Consider the following 23,680-nt stretch of genomic DNA (forward strand, 5'->3'; position numbering starts at 1 on the left):
CCGGGGTTCATTATGGCGGCCGGGTCCTGAGGGCGGGAGCGGGAGGGCGGCGGGACCGGGACGGGACCGGGGCGGGGCGAGGAACGGGAGCGGCAGCGGGAGGGGGGGGCGCGCGTTCCCGTGAGGGGAGGGGGCGCGCGAGGGAGGGAGGGGGAGGGTGTGAGAAACACTCCGTAGCCAAGAACTTGGGCTCAGGCGAGGAGCTCAGCGAAGCAGGAATTTATTCGCGATCGCAGTGGCGGGCGTCCCGTCCGTGCGAGGACTACCGCACACCAAATTTCCCTGGTGTATTGCCAAGCACTTCCCCGTGCAAGGGCTTACCATACACCGCATTTCCCGAGACTCTTCCTTTCTCTCCCTTAGCTCACGCTTCGTCCGTCTCCGGCCGCGCCCCTCGCGGAGCTGCGGAACCGCGGATCAGGACTCCACACTCGCTCCGTACAAAAGTACGTCTCAATCACACGGCACACAGAGTCTCACCCGACCCCCAAGGCAATACTTCCTATTTCTTACCTTGGTCTGTGCACAGAGTTACCGGATCAATTCTCAAAGCCGGAGTGCCTGCCTTCTTCCCTTCCCCACTCCTTCACGGATCCTGCCTCTTTCATCAGTCTCGGGCCCTCTGTCAGCTCTCCGCAGAACCGCCGCCGTCGATGCACAGGACCGCTGAAATCAGCGGGGCATGCCTTCCTGCTGCTGCGGCGGTGGGGCTCCCCAGTAGGCGACTGGCTCCCGGACGAGCCCCCAAATTGTGAGAAACACTCCGTAGCCAAGAACTTGGGCTCAGGCGAGGAGCTCAGCGAAGCAGGAATTTATTCGCGATCGCAGTGGCGGGCGTCCCACGAGCAGGAGCGCCCCTGCTGGTTCCAAAACCCAGTTTATATACTTTTTGATGACGGGACCCTCCCCTGTTTCCCCACTGAGGGGGTGATCCAGGCTCACAATCTGTCTGATGCTTCCCAGACAATGCATGGCCTTCAGTTGCCGGCCTGTTAAATTTCGAATTTCTTTTGACTTTTTTACTGGTTGAAGCGGTAATGTTTCTTCACTTACCTGACTTGACTCAACACCGTGATTTTCCCCGAATTGTTCTACGGAGTCTGGTTGTCTGCATTTTACAAGGTCGCCTGCTAAGCGTTCTTATCGCTGCAAGCACACCTCAATACCCCATTCCTTACCTTTAAACAACGTAACTCTGCAAAAACAACATTTTTATTCCCACGAGGGGCAGGGCAGGCCCCGCGGCGCGTGGCGGCGGGGGGCGGGGGGGCCCCGTGACGGCACCGAACGCGGGGGGGGGGGCGGTATGGCCTCGGGCGGCGCGACCGGTAGCGGCGCGACCGGCAGCGGCATGGCCGGCGGTGGCAGGGCCGGTGGCGGCGGGGCGCCGGGCGGCAGCCCAGGAGCCCGATCAGGAGGAGGAGGAGCAGGAGGAGGAGGAGGAGGAGGAGGAGGAGGAGGAGGAGGAGGAGGAGGAGCGGCCGGCGGCAAGGTGAAGAGGCGGCGCCACCGTTTGGGCGCCGCGAAGCCCCCCTGTGCCAGGAGCAAGCGGGTGAGGAGCGGCCCCCCCACAGCGGGCCCTTCCCCCTCAGCCCACCAGTTACCCCCTTACTTACCCCCTTACCTTACCCGCCCCTTTATCCCCTTAGTTACCCCCTACCCACCTCCTTACCCCCTTAGTTACCCCCTCGACCGCTTAGTTACCCCCTTAGTTACCCCCTCGACCGCTTAGTTACCCCCTTAGTTACCCCCTCAGCCCCTTCCTAACCCCCTCAGTTATCCCCTCAGCCCCTTACTTACCCCCTTACCCCTCTACCCAGCCCATTACCCCCCTCCTCCCCCTCCCCTTCACCCCCAGCCCGCTGCCCTCAGGACCCCCAGTGCCACCCCCAGGGCTTTCCCCGCTCCCTGCACCCCTCCTCAGCCCATCATCAATTCTCTGAACGTTACCTGCCAGGCTTTGCTTCTCGTTTGTGCTGTAGGGTACAGCAGGTTGACGGTGAAAGCGGTCCGTCAATTCGGGGTGTGAAAATCCCCGTGCTGGAGGGGGGACGCGCCGAGATCCCTCCCAGCAGCTCTTTGCTAAGAAATGTCAGGACGCCCAGAGAGATGCTCTGGAGATGCCCTCTGCACATGTTTGTTCAGCCAAAACCTCTCCGCTATGAAATGAGCAACGTAGCTGAGGGGATTGATTATCATATGCAAAACCAAGGGAGCGCTACGCATGGATAGCTGCTCAATTAGGTTTTTATCACTTGCAGAAATGCCAAGTCCCTTATACCATATATTGACAATCAATCTTGTCCATCTAAAGCTGGCCTGGAAGGGCAGTGCAAACATTCCCCACGCTTACAGAGCAACCGTTGAAACCTCTGGCTTGAACAGTGCATTAATGTTGAAAGTGCCATAGCTTGCGTGTGCCGACACCGTGTAGCTAACTGATAAACCTTACACGTGGATTAAAAATAATCAGTGGAGATGGTTTTCTAACTTTTCCATTGTCTGTTATCTCTGCGTGTTTTCCAGTAGGTTTATTTAAAGAGTGTGCCAGAGCAAACACGTGCGTGGGGATATCTGGGGGATTCTGCACAGAGAATGGCTGCTGCACATCCAGCGCAGATCAAATTAACAGTAACTTATCGGGGAAGAATTTTAATGATTTGATAAATAGACAAACTGATAGGTGTTACATGTGTGCATTTATTATAGCAGTTAGCTTTGTAACCAGACGAATCGTGCAAATGTTCATAACGTAAAAGGACGAGCTTTGAGCAGATAGCTTGCTTAGAGCATTTGTCAATTAATTTCAGTTTATTTTCAATATCATGTCCACTCTGCAGAAGGTTCTGTGGCTTAATGTTAATTGTCTCTCAGTGATGCAGTTGGGGAGGCACGAAAGCGACCGATGCGATTTTGTGAGGTTATACCTCTGGTTCTGATCCCTACCCCGCTGTTTTTCTCATCCTTCCCCCTACAACTTTAGTCGATAAGTCGATTCTTAGAAATACTTAAATAGATGTGTTTTGTGTGCTTGTGATCGTAATTACAGCCCACCAAACCCTCTGTCTCTTACCATTAAGCTCTGAAGGTGCCTGGGCACTGTAGACAGTATAGTTAGCAGCTTCAAAGTTCCTGGGAACTAGTCCTGGATCTAATTTACTTTTTTTTTTTCCCCCTGCCTGCAGGAGGGATGATTAGCAGGATGCCTAGCTAATGATTGTCAGCTTTCTGGATATTAATTTTTATTATTAATTTTTATTATTAATTATATTCATTTATATTAATGTATCTTTTATTTAACCGTAGTTCCTGGGGCTTTCGGTCAGGTGGGAATTCTCCGATCGTACCCGATGTATGCCGCAGAGTCAGTCTTCTACAAAATACAGCAACAGCTTTAGAAGGCTCTTGCAAGAGGAGGTGCTGGTGCTATAGCTATAGCTGTGTTTCTTCCAGGACATCTTCTGGGTTAGCCTGACTGTTGAGAGCAGAACTGTTTTTTGTGCGTATAGTCACTGCAATTCAGCATTACTAAAATTGAAAATATTTAGATTCACTGATTTTAATGGGTAGTATGGTCCTGACTGTCGCAGTAGATAATTGCTGAACTTCTGGTTTAGTTGGTTTTCACGTGAGGGTGCGAAGAGGAAGAGTCCTGGAACAAGTCTGTAGGTCAGGAGCTGTTCAGGCGTAGAGTTTCCTGATAGCCTTGCAGATTGACGACCTGCTGGTGAATTTTGGCAGAGGTTTCAGAACTTTGAACCTTGCCAAGGTCACTTGGAAGTGCAGAAAGTGATAGGTAGTTATAAATCAATCTTAGGTGAATTTTAGGTTTACCAGAAGCGTAGCGATCCTATGCCAGGGAGCAACCTCGTCGTCGTCTTCTGAATATTTGCTGTATAATATCTGTCTTCAAGGTCCGTGGAAGGTGGTATCCCAGCATATGCTGTTGACTGTGTTTCTGTAATTAAACAAGTGTTTTTTCTTTCAAGCAGGGAATAATTAGCAGAATGACAGAAACGGTGAAAAATATTGTACCGGCGTGGCTGCAGAAGTATTTCAATAAGCGTGAGGAGGAGTGTGTAGACAGAAATGAATCTGCAAACCAGGAGGAGACTCCGGTAAACTATCACCTCGATTATGCAGATGAAGATACCATAATCGATGAGAGATTCACGCCTGAACCAGCAGGAATTAGTAGACGAGGTATGTGAAAAATCATTTGGAATTCTGGCCATCTGTATTTATTCACAGATTTCTAGTTTTGAATCTGAATTTCAAAAGGAAATTGGAATGAGGGTTTTGACAGAATGAAAAAAAAACAAACAATCAAAAAAGTCGAAACAACTGTTTGTGAAACCGTCTTAGCTTTAAACTGTATACACAGTTACGAAGCATACATCTTATGCTCTTGGAAGGCATCAGTTAACTTTAGGTACTCTATTAGCCAGGTGCTAAATGCTGAAAATCAGTCATTTGCAAGTGTGCTGGGTTGCATTTTCCATCTTTTAAAAGATATGGAATGAAAATCTGTCTAATTGCCTAAGGCAATTAAAAAAATTAATTTGTTTTGCAGTCTTCGAAACAAAATACTAGATGCTAGAATGGCAGAGGAAAATTCCGTCTCGTGTCCCGACTTTGTTTGTTTTGTTTTGTTTTTTTTTGTTTTGGGCTTTGATCAATTTAGTAAAGTTCCTCGTTAACTTGATGGTGAACTGGGGAACTTGTGCACGGACGTGGTTTATGAGATTATTATCCTTAAAATATTCAATAACTTTAAGGTCTACGCGGGGGGAGGGGGTGTCTTTGAAAAGGTATTTGACCGTTGGCAACGAGGTTTGCAAGTCCTTTACCTCATGAAAGATTAATTTGTCTTATATCCAGTGCCTCTCACTGTTCCTGTAGTCCTGTTGTATAAATTTGCATCTATTCTTATTTGAGTTTCTCTTAAATTAGCTGTTTTGGGGAAGTCAGCTTTTAATAAGTAAAGAAGTTTTGTCTGAGCGTGCGTAGGTAACCATAGATAATGTGGAAAGTCAGTTGCTTCTGTTGTTGGCAGAATCAAAAAACAAGGAGGAAATATCTTTGCCTCCAATCTCATCTAATTGTAAACAAGGAGATTGATGGCTTTCTGTGTAGCTGTAGCTTGGGAATGAGTTTGGAGAAAAGAATAGAGAAGGTCTTCGTGACTGAGGAACACATGTTGGCTTTCCTATGTAACTGCGTGAAAGGAGCTTTCAGTAAGAACAGCTGCACTGCAAGCTTGCTAACTCCAGGAGATCAGGAGCAGGTGGACACCCTGGAACCTTTTGCAGCTTATGTTGCTGTCCGTGGGTGTCGCTTACTATGCTTAAGAATAAGATTTTTTTTTTTAATTATTACTACATTTTGAAACCAATGTGTTTCTTCAGTTCTGAGATATCAGTGTGCTGGAGCCTATATTGGGTGGCCTTCCGCCTGAATACCTTTCTGTATCTCAAACGGTGCTGTCCTAAAAATCTGCTCATGGTTTGGAGAGCTAATTAGTGGTACTGCAGTGGTTATGAAGATTGAACTAACTAGTTTAAGCTTCAGTTCAAGTATCAAGAGGATAGTGGCTCAAAGTCATTTGAATTGCCCAGATTCCTGGGAGAGACAGTAGGCTTTCATCAGGCAAAATACCCATGAATAGTTCCATTCATTTAGCAAGATAGACTTCAAGGCCACCTATTCCAGGCCACTGGCATTGTTTGCAGACCCTTTGCTTCAAGAGGGAAAAATGCTCATCTGGTTACTTGGGTCAACATCCTTGTCCCTTGGGTCAAAATCCCAATAGTTAATGGGTAGGAGATGATGTTTTGCCTCTAACGTGAGCTGATATGGAAGAACTTGGGAAAAAAGTACTGCAAACGTTCATTTTCATGTTGTGTATTCAGATTAATGTAACCTTTGTTCCAATATTATGGAAGCTGCAGTGTTATCTGTAATTTACCGTGTAATCTCAAATTTTGTAAAGCTTATTGCAAGCTGTACATGGGAGAAGGAGTATATATGTTTGATTTAGTGAACGGCCAAGTCAGCGTTAGAGCATTTGAGCACGGGGTCAGAATGTGGTGTTGTAAAACCTCATAGTTAACTACTTCTGGATGCAACATTAATACTGTGTATCGCAAGCAGTGTTGTTGTTGTAGCCAGACAGTTAGATGCAACCCTATCTGGGTGAGGAAGAAGTTAAATTTGGCTTCTCTCTTTTTGCCTTAGAACTTGGCAATAGCATGGCTGTCGATAGGAAACAGGTTTTGGCTTCTGTGAGCTTGTCTATAGCAAAGCTAATTATCTCCCTGTTCTTGTCTAGAACCATCCACAAGTAGATCAGCACTGAACTTCCCAGTTGTGTTAACAAGGCCCTCTCTTCATCGGAGCCGTCTGAGTTACACCATGCTGGATTCTCCTGTCCCACCTTGTCAGCCCTCGACATCTTCTATATTTGGCATTGGCAGTCCTAGGCTGTCCTTCATAAAAGAAATAGAAGATTCTACCTCTCAACAAGACGATGATAACATCCCAACAACCAGTGATTCCTCCTCTAGAGCATCTGATGAAGGTGATTTTGTGTTCTCTGTTTAATTGACTTTTTTTTTAATGTGAAGTACCTTGCGTTCTTTAATATTCCACATCACCTTAGTAAATAAAATAGGTGAATGTCAACTTTGGATGCGAGAATTAAATTGAATTTTTAGTGTTTTAGAAGTATATAATCCTATCACCTTTTTAATAGAAGCGTGCTTTGGAATACGTTTATGATACCCTGATGTTAGAAAGAGTCAATGCTGAAATGTACACATTCAGCTAGGTTATATGTAAATTTTGAACTGGGACGGTAGGAAATCAGGCTGACTTGCCGTAGCTTGACAACTAGGCTGATTGTCTAGAAGGAAGAGTGGCTCAGAATATCTAACAGACAGCTGGTTAAATGTGAATAAGTGCAGGTGACAAATAGGAACACGAGATGTTTTCCTGTGTTTCAGCAAGAGAAGATAAAGAAACTACTCTGACATAAGCTATAGGCTGTTTTTTGACCTTTCTTGGTAGAAGGCTTCAGCTGTCAATACTTTCATGTCTTTTGCCAAATTCATTGAGGAAAGCACACCATTTTAAAATAAAAAATAAGCATCGTGTCGATGTAGGTTGGTACGTAGGTCTTCTCGCTGAAAGGGCGAACAGCAGGTTTGCAGCTTTTTCTAGTCCCCCATATAGACAGGGACTGACGTGTGCTCAGCAGGTTTTCCAGAGAACTTTTGTACAGCTGAGAGTAGAGTTGCTGGGCTTTAGCAATATAACCTGAGTGCACTAGAACTTTCTGGTGTGTCTTCGTAAAACATACATGGGCAGAAGATCGTTAACTCTTATAGCAGCCTTTGGGGAATCTTCCAGGTTTAAAACCTGTGCGATTATGATCTGTGCTGGCCTCCAGCCTTTTACCAACACAGAAAAAAGCTTTGTCCGTACAAATGCACTGATGTTTATGCGGTCCTCTTTTATCTTAGCCTGAAGGAAAAAAATGTCTGCATTGGAAGCACAGTATTAACTTGGTAAGATTGCTGAAAACTACTTGCAGCTCTGTGAACAGTTTTCAAGTTTGTAGGTGATACTTGGTTTTCAGTCTGTACGTGAAGTTGATCTATTTAAGGAAGCTGAAGTCATGCTTATTTTTCTGTATTGAAGAACTTGAATTAGTGTGATCTTTATTGTTAAAGTTCTGTACGTACGAGAGGCATTTACATCTAGCATACGTCATTTTGGCAGATGTTGCAGTTTTAAAAAATACTTCATCGTCACTGCTCTGGCCCACAGAAGCTGAAAGAACTCATTCCCTCTCGCAGCATTCTGCAGCTAGCTCTAAGAAACCTGCATTCAGTTTATTTGTTTTTGGAGGACTGTGTCCTGTAAGTACTGCACAGTATTTCTTTTAATCAGTTTGAATGTGTACCTGTTTTTCTATCCACTTCTCATACTGTGTTTCCGTAGGTATGTGGAAGCACGTCTGTTTTTAAGCAAAACCAGCTTGGGTTTTCTCCATTTTACCCCGGAAAGACGGCCTATGCCGGTGGTGCAGCTGTAAGATCAAGGCAGCCAAAGACGGAACCTTATCAGGTATGAGAAAAGTAGTGTAGTGGGAAATAGTGATGGAAAAAGCATCACTGCCAAAAGCAGCACTGCCAAAGGAGCTTTGAGCAGGGAGCTGAATATGTGGTAACAGTTGCTCTTCTGCCCTCTTGGTCTACAAAAATAGACGTCTGAGATTGATTTCTGTTTAAATTCTTTTATAACAGTTTTTACCACAGGTAATACTTGTCAGAAAGAACAAGAATGACAGTTTGGGCTAGTTGTTGGTAGTTGGGGTTTCCTCTGTTGTTAGGTCTTTCAAAAAATTCCATTTAAGTGCCATTGTCTGCCTCTGACTACATTACGTTAAAATAACTTGATGCAAAAAAACCAATGACAGCATAACTTTGAAAACTTGTGTTTATGGTAGCAAAAGCTACAGTAGTCAAACCTGGCTAATATTTATCTGTGGATCTTCTTTTCCAAGCATGCCTACATTCATGCTATGGATATGTTGTATAAACCTGCAGTCTTTGAAAATATCTAAAATCAACTTTGCTGATCCTTTGTTCTTCTGGTACACAGAGGCATGCAGGACTAAATGCAGTCCCAAGATAAGCAGTAACATGCTTTCTGTTTTGAACGATTCATATAGTTCTTGGAGAGAGTTATTTGCCCCCAAGAGTTCTTGGAAATAGCAAATAAAAACTGCTGACAACTCTGATTAGCTAGAGCTGAATCGAAAAGGAAAGTCAAGTCAGGTTTGGTAGGAATGTATTTAAATGAAAGTGACTTTTATCGATAAATCAAAAGGAATTTTAAGAAAATGAAAACGCGGGTTTGCTGGCTCTGTTCTGACAGTCCATTTGTGCAACGGAAAAAGGGCAGTACAAGTACCTCACTTACGGGAAACCTTGAAACCTTGTGGTGCAAAGCTGGGAACCCTCTTTGGTCGGCTATTTTTGTTTTTTACAATATTACTGCATTACGGTAAAAAGAGGAACCAAAATACTAGGCTTTTAAAGGAGAGAGTAGCTTGCTTCTTGCTGCTTGCTGTGAATGACAGCAAGGTACTAGAGAGTCCAGCGAAGGGCCACCAAGATGATCAAGGGACTGGGAGCACCTCTCCTCTGAGTAGAGGCAGGGACTGCTGGGCCTGTTTAGCATGGAGGAGAGGAGGTTCGGGGGGATCTTATTGGTGTATATAAATACCTGAATGGATGGTGCAAAGAGCATAGAGAGCCATTGTGTTTTCAGCGGTGCCCAGTGCCAGGTCAAGAGGCAACAGGCACAAACTGAAACGTGAGGCTTTGTCTGAGCATCAGGAAATGCTTTTGCACTGTGCGGGTGATGGAGCCCTGGCACGGGTTGCCCGGAGAGGCTGTGGAGTCTCCCTCTTTGGAGGTCTTCAAGAGCTGACTTGACATGGTCCTGGGCAACCTGCTCGGGGTGGCCCTGCTTGAGCAGGGGGGTAGACCAGGCGATCTCTAGAGGTCACTTCCAACCTTAACCATTCTGTGGTTCTGTGAGTCTCACTTGTGTTTTTCTATGCTGCGTGGTCTGCTTCCTGTCTTCACATCGTGTGATAAGCACAGTGTGGTTATTTGAGGGGTTTAACCTGGGAAGAAAAAAAGTCACACCAAAGGAAGTTTTCGACTGATATTTGAAGTTGGGTGGTGCAAATAAACAGTTTACTTTTTCAGTGTAATGTTTAGATCTGTTACAGTTTAAATCAGATCTTTATCTTTTAAGACAAAGATTTGCAGCCAACTTTAATCTTGGGGGAAGGGAGGAAGCAAGAGAGAAGTAAAACTAGTTCCTGGTTATGATTGTATACACTGATTTTAAGATGGTACACTTAGACCATCGTGAAACTCTGAGGTCTGTGTTGTTACTGAAAATGCTTTCTGTACCACAAGCCTTTTCTTGAGTTCTGTTTCCCTGATTACTGCTTCGGAGGCCTTAGCAGTCCTAGCATCATCCGTCTTGACCTTTTACAAGTACGGAGTTCTTTTATTGCTCGTGCAACAAGCACGTGCAAGATGCACTGAGGCCCAAGGTAAACTTCATTAAACTCCGAGTGTATTCTCTTCTTTATGGCTTGAACTCCCAGTGACTGCATGTTTCTCTGTCATCAGAATATATTGATTGTATCATCAGTGTAGCCTTGGGACATAAAATACATGCCTCCTTAGCTGAGAATTGACCATTGTAACACTTAAAATGCTAATTTTTCAGGCACAAAAGAGAGCGAAAGCTAGAGAAGAAACTGTGCGGTCCCACGCTACCTTGAGTACCTCAGCATGGTGCATCTTGGAGGCAGTGGAGAAGCTGTCAACCGCTTTGTTGGTAAATAGCACTTCTTTTAATCTGTTTTTGCTTCATGTGTTTATAAAACTTAGTAAATGTGCCATCAAAGCATAAAGATAAAACTATTCTTCCTTACGTTGTGGCCGGTTTAATTTATTGCGCTGTTTTTTCAAAAGGATGCTAAAAGAATGACATCTCTTTTGCCGCTGTGTTGTGTAAGTTGACCATGAACCCCCACATTTTTGTTGCAGGGAACCCTCTCTCTCAGGAGAAAAAAATTGCCCTCTAATATTTATGCTTTGTTTTTTCCCTCAGCCTCCGAACATAGATAAACCGGATATTACTGACTTCCAGTCCAAACGAAGAAAGGTAAGAACCAATAATGTCTTAAGCTGAGGTAGATAACTTTTTCAATGCTTTATCACTATTAGAAAAATTTTCTCAAACCTCAGTGACAACATAGACATCAAATCAAGTTAATATTGGCATGTATCCACAGTAGATGATGGGCTGTGAAGATTACTCAGGTTAAGAATTATGTTATCTTTGTAAGTTGAGAGCAACAGCTCTAGAACACACCAAGTCGTTTTATCTTGTCCCCCAACTTGGGGTGAAGCTGCATATTAAAATTCCTGTTGAGGCAAGTTTTCTCTTGAAGAAATGATCACAAATAGAAAAATACTGCTTGAGTGGTCATATAGACTTTGTACAGACTTCCGTGTTCATTCGGGCACAGAAAACTAACTTTTCTGCTTTTTATCACCATTCAAAGTAAAGAGGAGGAAAATTGTTAATTTCCGACGCTATAAATCTTACGCTCCTAAATTCCTGTTTGGAGGTAGCACAGAACTGGTGATAATGCTGTGGTAAAGCATGACTTCCTTTCATTTTCTTTAAAAAATGAAAACTAGTCATCTTTTTTTGATGACTTTAGTTAGGGGTATCCTTGGGCTTATTAAATTGCAAAACCCTTAAATGACCACTTGAAGATCAGGTGACTGAAGGAAATAACAAGATGTGCAAACTTTTCATCTTCTGTTCTAATGAGAAAAGGGACAGTGTCTCAAGAAGTTTCTGTGCTAATTCCTTGACTGGATGGATGTATAATTAAGTTTACAATCACTTCAGAGTTTACAAACATCTCAGATTTCCTGGACCATCTTTTCACCATCTGCCAAATTACAAGGGCATGGAGAAGTGAAGTATATCATAAATATTATCCAAATAACTAAAACCAAATCTGGTGTGAATTCTCAGTTATATTATAGCAATACACCTGTGATAAGGCATTAAGAAAGATCTGCCAGATTTGCAACAGAGAGCCTGAAATTGTCAGCCACTAAATGAATGTTGCACGCAGCTGTCAGTGGGTGAAAGGAGATAGATTGTCTATTCATAATACTAGAATTCATAATGGTGGCGGGAGAAGGGTAGCCCGCGATGAGAAGCAATTATTTGCTGAGGAGACGATCGTGTGTTTTCCTGCTAAAGTGAACATGCGGTTGACGGAACACTTGTGCACTCGGGCTAAACTTCTGCAGTGGGTAGCAGTGATGTGGTATTTTTCTTATTTCAAGGAACTGTACCAGGCAGAATAGCTCTTGGTGTATTAAATGCCTAACTGGGGGAATTAATATTTTTCTTTTTTACCTTTAAAACCAGCAATGAACCGTCGTTCACTGGAAGTAGATTTGTGAACTTACATAAAACATGTCTTATTCAAGGTTTCAAACTGAATGTAATATTTTTTAGAAAGATGTATTTTTGTATACTTTAGAGAGAGTGTGAATGCTATTACTAAGAGCTGGGAGATACTGTGAAATTAAAGCTGCAGCGTAAACAAAAATTTCCTGTTGGTATTGATTTGAACAATAGCATGCTTCCTAAGACTGTATTTTCTGATCCTTAAGACCGCAGGCGGAGCCATCGGTAAATCTTGTAGCCTTTAGGGTTTGTTTTCTGTCTGACAGTTCAGTTAAGTCAGTTTTGCAGAACACGCAGTGGTCTGTGTTAAAAATCAACTCTGGTCTGTGAAAACGCTTTGAAAAGGGAAGTCAAACCCACTACTTGAAGTGCATCTAATGCACATGTAAAGCATTGGATCATATTTTAATGAATGAGATTATTGTAAGATTGACAAGTTGTTTTTTTTGAGTGTGTTCTATTGTTTGTGTAACTTTGAAGGGGGAAAATGTAGGGGATGTGAAGCCCAGAAGCCTGTATAATTAGTTGCTTAACACTTCGAATGTTAAATTAATGAATTAAGCTACTAAAAAAAAAAATCACAGTGTGGGCAGAGGAAAAGATAGGAGCATATTCTAGGAACATGGGTTATTTTAATTATGGTAGCATGAATTATTTTGTCTATGAAGCTAACTGCCAAATTTTGAAATGGAATTCAGTCAGACTTTGGCTACTTATATATAGCTTTATGGATTTCGTTACTGGTTTTCTGGTGATTTCCCTCTACAAGTTGAACGGTCTTCAGAATTTTCAAATTGTATTCACTGAGTGCCAAGACCGATGGGGGGAGGTTTATAGTTCTGTAATTTGTTTTCATCAATAAACATTGGAATTAATTTGGGTGGACGTAAGGATAAATTGATTGCTGTTTCCCTTTCAAAGCTGGAATCCCAGAATGCATTCCAGCCTCCACCTGTTAAGAGACTTGTGACACCAACGGTAAACCGTCAACCGATGCGTTATACGCGGTATTCTGAACCATCACCGACTTCAACTACTCAGTCCAGCAAAATTTGCCAGAGAGTAGACACAAAGTACCAAGTGAGTACATTTTTGAGTCTTTATGTGCCTGTTTTTTTTTTCCAGTCTTGGAATGTTTCTCAAACCAATTGTTATCCTATCTTTGCAAAAAGTACTGATAGTATGTTTGAGGCGAGCTTTAAGGCAGTGGGAACCATTGTGAAATAGATTGAGCTTTTATGGATTTAATTCTGTTTTTGGAACACTCAGTGTCTTGTGGTTGTTTTCACGATGTCATGATGTGCTATTGAGTCATCCTGTTGTCAGTGAAAGAATATTAAAAGACAGAAATGTTTTCCTTTTATATTCTCATGTACACAAAGCTGTCACTGATGAAACATGCTCGTGTTGTGTGTAAACTATTCCAGGTGAGCTATGTGCTCCAAGTGAGAGTTCTGACAATGTGCTGAGTTATCGGTTTTGATTGCTTTGGAGTAGATGGAGTCTGATAAATTTTCCATAAAATTAAATGGGCATCTCTTTCTGCGAAAACATCTGTGTTTCCAGTATCAGTCTGAGTGTACAAATGACCACGTGTTAAGTGTATGGGCTTCTTAGGCTGGAAATCAAAGTGGTCAGTAATACTGGTTGCTTATTGCTTTTAACTCTTTCAATCTCTGTATTGTTTAGCCAGCACAATCTCCATTTGGTAAAGTTCTAAAATGAATGTAGCAGCAACTGCTTAGTTTTTAGGGGGGTAGAGTTTTTTTTTTCTTGTTTGTTGATAAATGATAGAAAACAGAAAAGTATGTCCCTTTTACGGGGCTGGTAAACACAAGTTTTGATGAAAACTCTCCCCCCCACACACACAATTTTTGTCATTTTGTTTAAAATAATTACTTTCTTTGTTAGAGGATTTGACAAATTTGATTTAGTGTTCTATCAGTTTGTCCTCGATGCTGAGTGAAGCAGTGATGCTTACTTTAGCCCCAAAATTTAACTGAACTGTACCCACAATGCTGAATTAGGGAACAACGTTAAGTAGGTGAGGTGTATTCAGTGCTATAAAATTAAAAATAAATAAATAAAATAAAAACCACAAAAAACCACATTAAGTGGTTGTTGGTACTTTGTGTATTCTGTACATATTCAGCTAAGTCTTGAACTAAACTTAACTTGCAGGGGATGAGAGAGAAGACTTTGCCTGCAGAACAGCGAGCAGAACCATCTGAAAGGTATGACATCTATTAATTTAAAACTTACTTGAAGAAAGAAAGAAATCTCCTTTTTCAGTACGGTCTGCACCTGAAAGGTGGTGACAGTTCTCAGTAAAAGGAATGGGAAATCCAATGAAAATTTTGTATTTTGAGGGAGCTGCAAAGTCTGGATTGTGTTTGAAGATCAATATAACTTTGAGAAAATTGTTGTTTTTATGAAAGGAAGGAAGATGAGCAAGAATAAAACTACTGATACACCACTTTTTATCCCAAGTTTATCTTCTGAGTAGGATATGAAGATGGGAAACGAGGCACGTTATAATGCTGTATCCACAGAAAGGATCTTTGCTATTGGAGGCCTAATTTTTTCCTTCTACAGGAAATATGGCTCATTTTGTAGTTTGACTAAATCTGTAGTGTTACAAATTTTGCTTTGACAGATATTTCATGGTTTATAACTCAGTTTACTTATAACAAAATAATTTGTCCCTCCTAATGTTCCCTAGGGGAAAAGCTATTAGTTTTAGCTATTTAATTGCTTGCAGTTTGAAAGCTCTGTCCTAATGGGATGATTCTTTCTGAAGTATTCTTTAGAAGGTGAAGTAGGGGAAGTGAGTTACAGTTCAGGAGGATGTTTATTGATGTGTTTTTTTCTTTATTTTTTAAGCAAAAACATGGAGGAAGATTTATGATTTATTATTCTTTTTTTTAATACTCCTTTCATGATGAAGTTAATTGTCTGCTTTGAGTTCACATGAAGACCATGTGTTCTTTAGAATCATTTGAGGCCAAATGCTAACTCATCTCTAAAATAAAAAAAAACCAGCAGAATTAATTGAATTTCTTCTTGAGGAGACTGCTTTGTGTTATACTGCTTTCTTGGTTTAGGTCAAATGAGTTATCCTCCAGATAATATTGATGGCTTTTCCTTCTGGGAAAATGGTGTTTTGGGTAATAATGCTTGAGTTAAGGGACTTTGCACTCGGTTTTTAGGGGGTCATTCTTTTCAAAGAACAGTAGCAGGGAATTTTGTTGACTCTATGCTCATCTGCCAAGCAATTCTTAGGTGACCATGGGCATTCTTTGGCTTGCAGAAAGAACTCAACACTTTGTTTTGGCATCTAAAAGTTGGACTTCACAACAACCACCTTTTTAGGGGTGGAAGCGACTGGCTTTAAGGTTCTGGTACAGGTGCAATCAGGTGCTGGGTTTTAATTATGTTTTTTTCAAACTGTTCTAAATTGTCTTTGCTAGAACTCCTTTCTACTTCTCCATTTAGGAAGGAGATACAGCAAACTCATACTGCTTTTGATTTCGTTCACAAAGTTTATTGCAGTGCCCTACCTTTTGTTTGTAGAGTAGGTAGTGGTGGTAGTGTTTTTTGTGATGCTGGTCTCTGTTGGGTGCCATGTTCTGGAGCAGGAGCACCACACTGATCTGCTGGCAAGAGTCCCTTTGGACAGTTGAGTTGGAATACTCAGTAAATCTCTGGCCCACCAATGCTATATATCTATGCGTGTGTGTGTGTGTGTATATATATATATATATTTTATATCCTGAGTCCAATTGTAGATTAGACTTGCTTGAAGGCTGACAACTGTCTTTGCCCCCTTGAAGCTCACAGGTGTTAACAGAAAGAGGAATATGGGCTGTTATGGGCAAGCGATAGTTGTCTGAATGAAGATCTATTTTGATGTAAGACTTTTTTCAGAATTCTAATGGATTGACAGTTCGGATTAGAGAAAAGTCTGAGCATATGCCTTAGGGATCTGTCTTCCTCTATGCAGTTACAGTGCTAAGCAGGCTGTTGTCAAGTATTTGACAAGTTTAGACCAGTTCTCCTCCTCAGTATTGTGGGAGTTTGACCTGGTGTCTTCCAGTGCGATCTAATGCACTTCTGTACTGACTGACTGATTGGCTGCAAGATAAGCTTTGATGTCACAGTTTTTCCAGGCATACTTCATTTTCTTGCCATAGTACTTTTGTTAGAGTTATTCCCTATTTCACTTCTGGTTTGGGTTATTTTTTCCCCATTTGCTCTTGGATTAGGATATCTTTCTGGTTTTGAGCTAGGCTTTTTTAAGTACCAGAAAAATGCCTTTGTATGCCTTACAAAAGGGATCTGTATTCATGTCTGAAAAGACTTCTGGAATGTTGGCATATCCAAACACCTCTGCTGTTCCTGCTGATGGCCACATGAAAGCCAGAGCTGCTTCTGAAGCTTAGGCCATATTACCTTGCCACACAAGTCTAAGGCATCCCTATTCTATCAGAGCTGTTGGCAGTGTTTCCCATGTGTATGTGTGCATATGTGCACTCTTTCTGTATTTTTGTGAGCTGTTCTTTTACATCACTGCAAAAGATACATGTGCATCGCAGAATCAGAGAACCAGTCCTATTTAAAGGAAGCACTGGAAAATAACAATCTAAATCAGCACTTCTATTTCAGGTCTTCTGGCTTAGTCATTGTTCCCGTGTGAACGGTGCACTTATGTATGTCCTTTTCATTGCTGCTGTTAATAAAGTTTTTCCTGTTTAGAACATCAAGTATTTACCAGCGTTTAGCAACTTGTGAGACAGCTTTAGTTTTTTTCTGATCAGCAGGTTTCAATTCTAGGACTAATAACAGCTCTAATATCTTGAAAAAAAAATTTGGCTGGTAATTTTTTTTTCTCTTTTTTCCCCCAACTTCTGTACTGTCGTGTGCTAGCAATGTGACCAGCTACAAATTCAGTACTGCTGCGTCCAATGGTCTGTCTTCAGGAGTGAGTAGCGGAGGCGGCAAAATGAGAAGGGAAAGAGGAATACACTATTTATCAAGAGCTGTACAAGAACAGGTAAGTGACTCTTAAATTAATTGCTGTCACTGAGCTTACTGAAGTAACTAGCTAAGTATGTCAGTTTTATTGCATCATAGTAAATTATAACAATACCGCTTTATTTTTGCATTGTTTTTGTTTTCTTGTGGGTTTCAGAGCAGGCTCCAATTGATTTCCTGTGTTTGAATACCTGAACTTTGCTTATGTAATTTTGAAATTTTTAATTCTGTTACCTTGGAGATTCTTCAAACTATAACATTTCTCATTAGCAATTGAATGAATGAGTCCTAAGAAGAGAAGTAATGTTTTGGTGAAGGTTTGTATAGTTTTTCTACAGGAATGATACTTGAAATGAGTGCCAAGTATAAAAAGAAAAAAAAAGCTTAATTTTTGGTTTCATATTTAAGTCATACAGAAAGATACAGGCCAAGAGTTTGAAAAAGAGTAGTAGAAGACAGCATTCTGCATGTCTGCTAACGATGACTCAGTTTTTGATACTCACCAAACTCATTGTGAGAGAGTTTTTTTCTCATTTTAATAGGAAAAATCTATTCCATAAAACTATGACCATGAATATTCAGATTATTTTTTCTTTTATTGGATGTTATATAAGCTGCCTGTAAGTTAATTTAAGTATTTACGTTAACATTAAGTATTTAATTAATATGAAGTTAATATTAAGTATTTAAGTTAATTTAAGTTTCAAATCATTAAATGGGACTTCTGGATGATGCAATATAAAGAAATCGTAAACACTGTTGTTTATTCCTCTAACACAAATAAAATAATGGTCCAAATATCAAAGGTTCCATAAACTTTTCAAATCAAAACTGTGAAACAGATGTAAGCTACAGGATGCACTGAATATCAGTAGTACCAACTTACATCCCTGCCTAGTCATTTCTAAGTAGATCATGATAGTACTGTACAAATTTCAGTCAGATTTTCTATGCCATTTAAAACATAACTCATCCAATCTTAGTAATCAAATAAAGTAAGTGGCAGGGATGAAAATTGAAGTTGTTAAGAGGCTCTCTTCTGATTTTTATATTTGCATCCTGATACATGGTATAGACTGTATTTACCAGAACACAATCTTCAGTGCTGCTAGTCTGACTTTCTTTGGTGCTTTTTGTGTTTAGTTTGGTTGTTGAACCTACCTGCTTCTTTAAACATTACCTTTTTCCACGTTCACTGCTGTAGTGACTTTAGAAACTTTGGCAGCTATCCTGCCTAATTTTGCAAGAGGAACACTTTCTCACTTGTCTTGAGAGTGTACTCTTAATTGAAGCCATGCGAGGGTAGTTAGAAAGGATGATGCTTCTCCAGAGCTTTGATGACTAAAGTATAGAAAAGAAAGAAAAAAAATGTGATCTGTGCCTCTCTGTTCTGCACAGGTTTTGAGTTAACTTTCAGTGTTCTTGCTGTACAGTTGTTGAATAGAGTATAATGTGGAAGCAGGCCTGCCATAAATTAAAATGACGTGGTAGACAGAGGTGGGGAGATCGGGATTTCTTCTGGAAACTTGCTTTCTCTTAATTTGTATGGATTTTTGTTCTATTTAATTTTGTTAATAAATTGGGTGCGATGGGGCGAGAAAGTAGTATGTCTTGTATAAGAAAAATTAAAATTTGCAACTTTAGGAAGTGGAGGAACCAGTGCTACCGAACATACCCCTACCCATCAGTGCTGCATCGCTGCCTCAGTTCAATTCTAGTTTCGTTGGTAGTAGCGCTGTCTCAGCGTCACCGAGCGCTGTTTCAACAGCAGCAATGAGCACGGCAACTCCAGCAGCTGCGACGGGCATGGCAAATCCATCAGAGGTGGAGGGCATGACAGATCCATCAGAGGTGGAGGGCATGACAGATCCATCGGAGGTGGAGGACTTGACAGATCTATCAGAGGAGGAGGTGGAGGACATGATATATACAACGGCGACGTCGGGCATAACATGTTCAACAGTGCCCTCAGGCTTGACATGTCCAATAATGGCGGCGGGCATGCCATATCTGCTGATGACAAAGGACATATCAAGGTCAACAGCGGCAACGACAAGCGTGGCAAATTCAACGGAGGCGGCAGGCATGGCAGATGCAGCAGCGACGGCGGCGGGCAAGGTAAATCTTTATGCTATAAATAATGTTTACAATGAGTATACTGCTTTATTGCGAGTTGACTTTTTCTGTGGTGCTCATGAAACTAACAAATATTAGTTTCTACGCAGCTGAATGAATTGGGGTTGTATGCCAGTTTGGGGAAAAAGGCATAAATGTTTTGATTCTGCTTCTCTCAGTCTTAGAGCCTGCCAACTCCCATTTAACGTGATTGTATAACTGCTTCAAATGCTGTGGAAGTCTGCGGGGGAAGGGGGGTGTGGACTTTATGCCAAGTTATTTATAGTGGTTTTGGCAGGGGTAGAGTTAATTTTCTTCGTAGTAGATGATGCTATGTTGCAGATTTGTGAGCAAAACAGTGTTGGTAAGGCACTGGTGTTTTAGCTGTTGCTGAGCAGTGCTTACACAGTGACAAGTCCTTTTCTGTGTCTCACGCTGCCCTGCCAGCGAGGAGGTCGGGGATGCACAAGAGGCTGGGAGGGCACTCAGCCAGGACAGCGGAGCCCAGAGGACCGAAGAGATATTCCACACCATTTAGCATCGTGCTCAGCAATAAATGCTGGGGGAAAGAAGGGGAAGGAGTGGGGAGTATGTACAGGGTTATGGCATTTGTCTTTCCAGGTAGCCATTACATGCGATGAGTCATTAATGCTACCTCAAATTTAACAACTTTACTTCTTTACTTCTGGTTCTTTTCCCTGTTCCATTTGGAGGGAGTGAGCGAGTGGCTGTGTGGTGCTTAGTTGCCTGCAATGGTTAAACCACAACTTTATTTAAGTTATTAAATTAGAGGTAACGTGGTCATATAAGCCTCACATAGAATGAGCCTAGGGTGCAATAATTGGCATATTATTGCAATAAAATAAACATTAATCTGTTCCAGAGTACTTGAAATATTTTTTGTACGGTTTGAAGTAGACAGCTGCTTTAACATGTTGAGGTGTTTGCTGAAGTTCTTGGAGTATCATTGGGCTGAGTTTGCCGTTCTTCAGCTTCCTGGCTTGCTTTTCCGTGCATTTAGACCTAAGTAGCATCTCCAGCTTTTCCTCTTAGTTTCTGGAATTTGGTTTTGAAGATATTGTCCTATACCCACTTGGAAACTTCCCTGTGTTTTATTATTACTTTTATCTGCAAAATAACTCAAACATCAGGTTTTTCGACGTCACTGCGGGACTTCTGTTGGGTAGTGAATTCAGGTAGTTGTTGCTCTTAAATATAAACCTTTAATTCTTTTGAAAATACAGATACAACCAACAAGTACTGTTAGCAGTCCTGAGTTCGCATATTCATCTCCAGTTGTGAAATCTACTGAGGCAGAAGTGCTACCTACGTCTTCTGTAAGTAAAATAATAAAGGAGCTTGACTTTTTTTCTTAGGCATTTAGTAGGCTGTTGCAGAACACTAAAGCAGAATCTGCCTTGATGGAGAAAAGTATGTAGGCTTCTGGCTTATAATTTGTCATTCAGCATGCGTGCTACAAATGTGAAGAGCAGCTTTCAGATTTGGTTTTGTGTGTGCATTCGATTGAAGTTCCTGTGGCTTGAGAATCTGAAAAACCTCTCTTGTTCATAGCAGATTGGGTTTACATTTAGTGTTCCCGTTGTAAAATCGGCAGAACTTTCTGGACCCAGTGGTACTCCAGTGACGCCCTTTCTTACCCTAGGTAACTGAAACTTTAGCACTTCAGATCTGAAGTGCTGATTTTCCTTTTTTTCTTTATTAAATCTTCAATCTGTCCTGTCTGCGCATGCTAGCAATTCCAGGCAGTGTTGGACTTCTGCAGTATTTTTCCAGTGACAGATCTGCTTTTATAATTTTTGTTTTGTTTTGTTGCTTTTTGTTTTGCTTGTAATCATAAAGCATTGCAAAGTAAGTAGAATTTGTGAAGATTCTTATGTGAGAAGCATGAAAGCTGGAAATTCTTGTTTCTAACAAAAGTGAGTATAATCTGCTCTAACTAGGTCACATTGTGAAAGCTGTTTTTGTTTTCTTTTCTTTCAAAAGACACCACCACCTCAACCAACATCAACACACAGAAAGAGGAGGTCAAAGATTTTGCTGGTGGTCCCTTCACCACTGCCCACGTATTAAAGGAAGGAAGCGTCTTAGACGTTCTAAAAAATCCTGGAGAGATAATGAACTCCTTTTAAAAAGATGCTGCAAAAAATACGCTAGCATTTTTTATTAAAAAAAAAACCAACACACGACTTATGGTTAATAGAGTATCTGCTATAAATATGAATGTAGGAGAGCATTACATTAAGCGCTGCGTTTGTTAGGGTGCATCTGCCCCCTTCTATTCTAAGTGGTGTTTGTTGCTGGAAGTAAAACTGCAAGATGAAAAGCAGATGGGTTGCATCTCCTTTACGTGTTAGGATGTAATTGTAAATGAGGTACTAAGAGAATTAGCCAGATAATCGGTGTTTCATTTTAAGTAAATACAATTTGTGGAATTGAAAAGGAAATGTTTGTAAAACTCAACACTCCTGTCCCACCTTCAGCCCAGGTGAAGAAAGAATAGGAAAGAGCTTCAGTTCCAAATACATGGCGAAAGCTGCGAATCTTTGGGCCTTAGCTTACAATGGCTCCTGTGGATTAAAATTTAAACTGCAAACAGAAGTGGAGTGTTTTACGTTAAAAACCCTTTTCTGAATTTTGTTTTTAAGCAATTGCAATTGTTTTCAACAGTTTCATAAAGTGTGTCTGTGGAAAAGATATCTTTTAAGAAAAAGGGCTTTATTGAATTTGATCTTTTCCCAAAAGTCTTCTTCTAACTTACATACTTGTGAAGAAGGCAGCACATTTCTCTACTGGAAAGAGCTAAGTGAGAGAAAATATATTGTGCATTTTGTTTAAGGAAAGACCTCTGAGTGAAGTGACATTCACTTTCTTTATCGGTTTAAAAGAAGCAGAATCTAAATCCACATTGTTCAAAGACTTCATTTTTGACTAAAAAAAAACCAACAACCAAACCACAAAACAACTATGTTCAAGGTAGATTTACAAGCAACTTGAGCTGCTGTTTAAGATGCATTTCCTTTAGTCTTTCTGTATTAGTAGCTTGTCTTTTCTGTTAAAATTGCCACCTTTTAAATAAGGAGTTGTCCTGTGTCCGATGCATTTTGAAAAAGATTATAGAAAATTAGACAGTTGTTCAATTGTCTTGAGTTTTTATTATTTAATTAATATTCAGCATCTGTGGGAAAATACCGTTTGGATTGCTGCTCCGAGTACAAACTTCTGTACAGTTACTGGAGTAGATTTGAGTCATCTGCTACGGAAGGAGGAGCTTTAGAAATTTGATTCGATTGGGCATCGCGTCTTAATCAAATTGTATTATTTCCATTCCACGTTGGACTGTCAGATTTCAGTCAGCTACTGTCTGTTTGTACTTGTATCGACCAGTGAAAATGTTGATTTAAAGCTTGCTTGGAAACAAAGAGTTAAATGAAGCTTTAACGAAATGTTCTGTTGTGACCCAGTGCAGCAGATGAAATTTCATCCGTTTAGATAAGATTTCTGGGGACTTCCTGTTGCGCTCGGTCTGAATGTCTAGTTGTAACCATTGCGCTAACAGGAAGACTTTTTTTTCTTGCTTCCTAGACTTTGGATTGTTGAAAACACGCTCTTCTACGTCTGCACAACCTACAACAAGCACAGTGGTTTATACTAGGCCTGCAATAACAACTTTTTCTGCAGGTAAAGAGACTTCTAAACAAGCATCGTACTGGCAATCTGATACATGTGACCCTTTTCTGCAAAACAAAGACATAAAGGACAAATGTGTAACTTGTCAAGCTACTAAAGCGTCAACAGTTGAGAGTATGAAACAGACAGTAAGTTCAAGTCAATGCGACACCTCAAAGCCAGCAGCGCCCCCAGCAGGGATGCTGGGCTTTGGAGACAAATTCAAAACAGTACCTGGAACGTGGGATTGCGATACATGTCTTGTCCAAAACAAACCGGAAGCTACAAAATGTATAGCATGTGAGACACCAAAACCTGGAACGGGAGTAATGCCTGCTCTGACATGACCAGTGGTCACAGACAGCTCGGTGACAGTGACATCCTCCTCGAGCAGCACTGACACAACAGCCACTCTGGGCTTTGGAGACAAATTTAAGAAGGCGAAAGGCTCTTGGGACTGTGGAATATGCCTTGTACCAAATAAGACGGAAGATAACAAATGTGTAGCCTGTCAGTCTGAGAAACCAGGTATGGTCCTTTTTTTCCTGTTGTTTCCATCCTAGCCTCTGTGAATCTTGTACAGAATAAAAGTACGTTGCATATATGGAATATTTTAAGCAACACGATTCCCAGGTACGGTTGATGGGTTAGCGGCTGTCTGCAGGATTGGTTTACAGGCACTTCAGAGGTCTCAGCCCAGGTTCCAGCCTGTCGCATAAATTGAACTGATTGTGAAATGTATTAGTAC

The 23,680-nt window shown here is 41.4% G+C and overlaps 1 protein-coding gene across 2 annotated transcripts; it reads left to right on the forward strand.

Moving 5' to 3' along the window:
• Window positions 1-766: 766 nt before the first annotated feature.
• On the forward strand, window positions 767-23,460 carry LOC308188764 (nuclear pore complex protein Nup153-like). 2 transcript variants are annotated; one of them, XR_013945736.1, is made up of 13 exons: window positions 767-1,552; window positions 3,993-4,203; window positions 6,332-6,580; window positions 7,783-7,922; window positions 8,005-8,130; window positions 10,321-10,431; window positions 10,569-10,607; window positions 10,708-10,761; window positions 13,018-13,176; window positions 14,278-14,330; window positions 17,023-19,248; window positions 20,490-20,582; window positions 22,849-23,460. XR_013945736.1 is itself a non-coding variant. In XM_080578156.1 (11 exons), the coding sequence occupies exons 1-11, from the start codon at window positions 1,307-1,309 to the stop codon at window positions 17,162-17,164; spliced, it is 1,530 nt and encodes a 509-aa protein (XP_080434282.1). In that variant the 5' UTR covers window positions 767-1,306; the 3' UTR covers window positions 17,165-23,460. The 2 variants fall into 2 exon arrangements, 1 of the variants encoding a protein (XP_080434282.1); XM_080578156.1 differs by having other exon boundaries at window positions 17,023-23,460.
• Window positions 23,461-23,680: the final 220 nt, after the last annotated feature.

The sequence above is a fragment of the Anser brachyrhynchus genome, assembly GCF_964034855.1.
Source record: "Anser brachyrhynchus genome assembly, chromosome: 2".
Taxonomy (NCBI): domain Eukaryota; kingdom Metazoa; phylum Chordata; class Aves; order Anseriformes; family Anatidae; genus Anser; species Anser brachyrhynchus.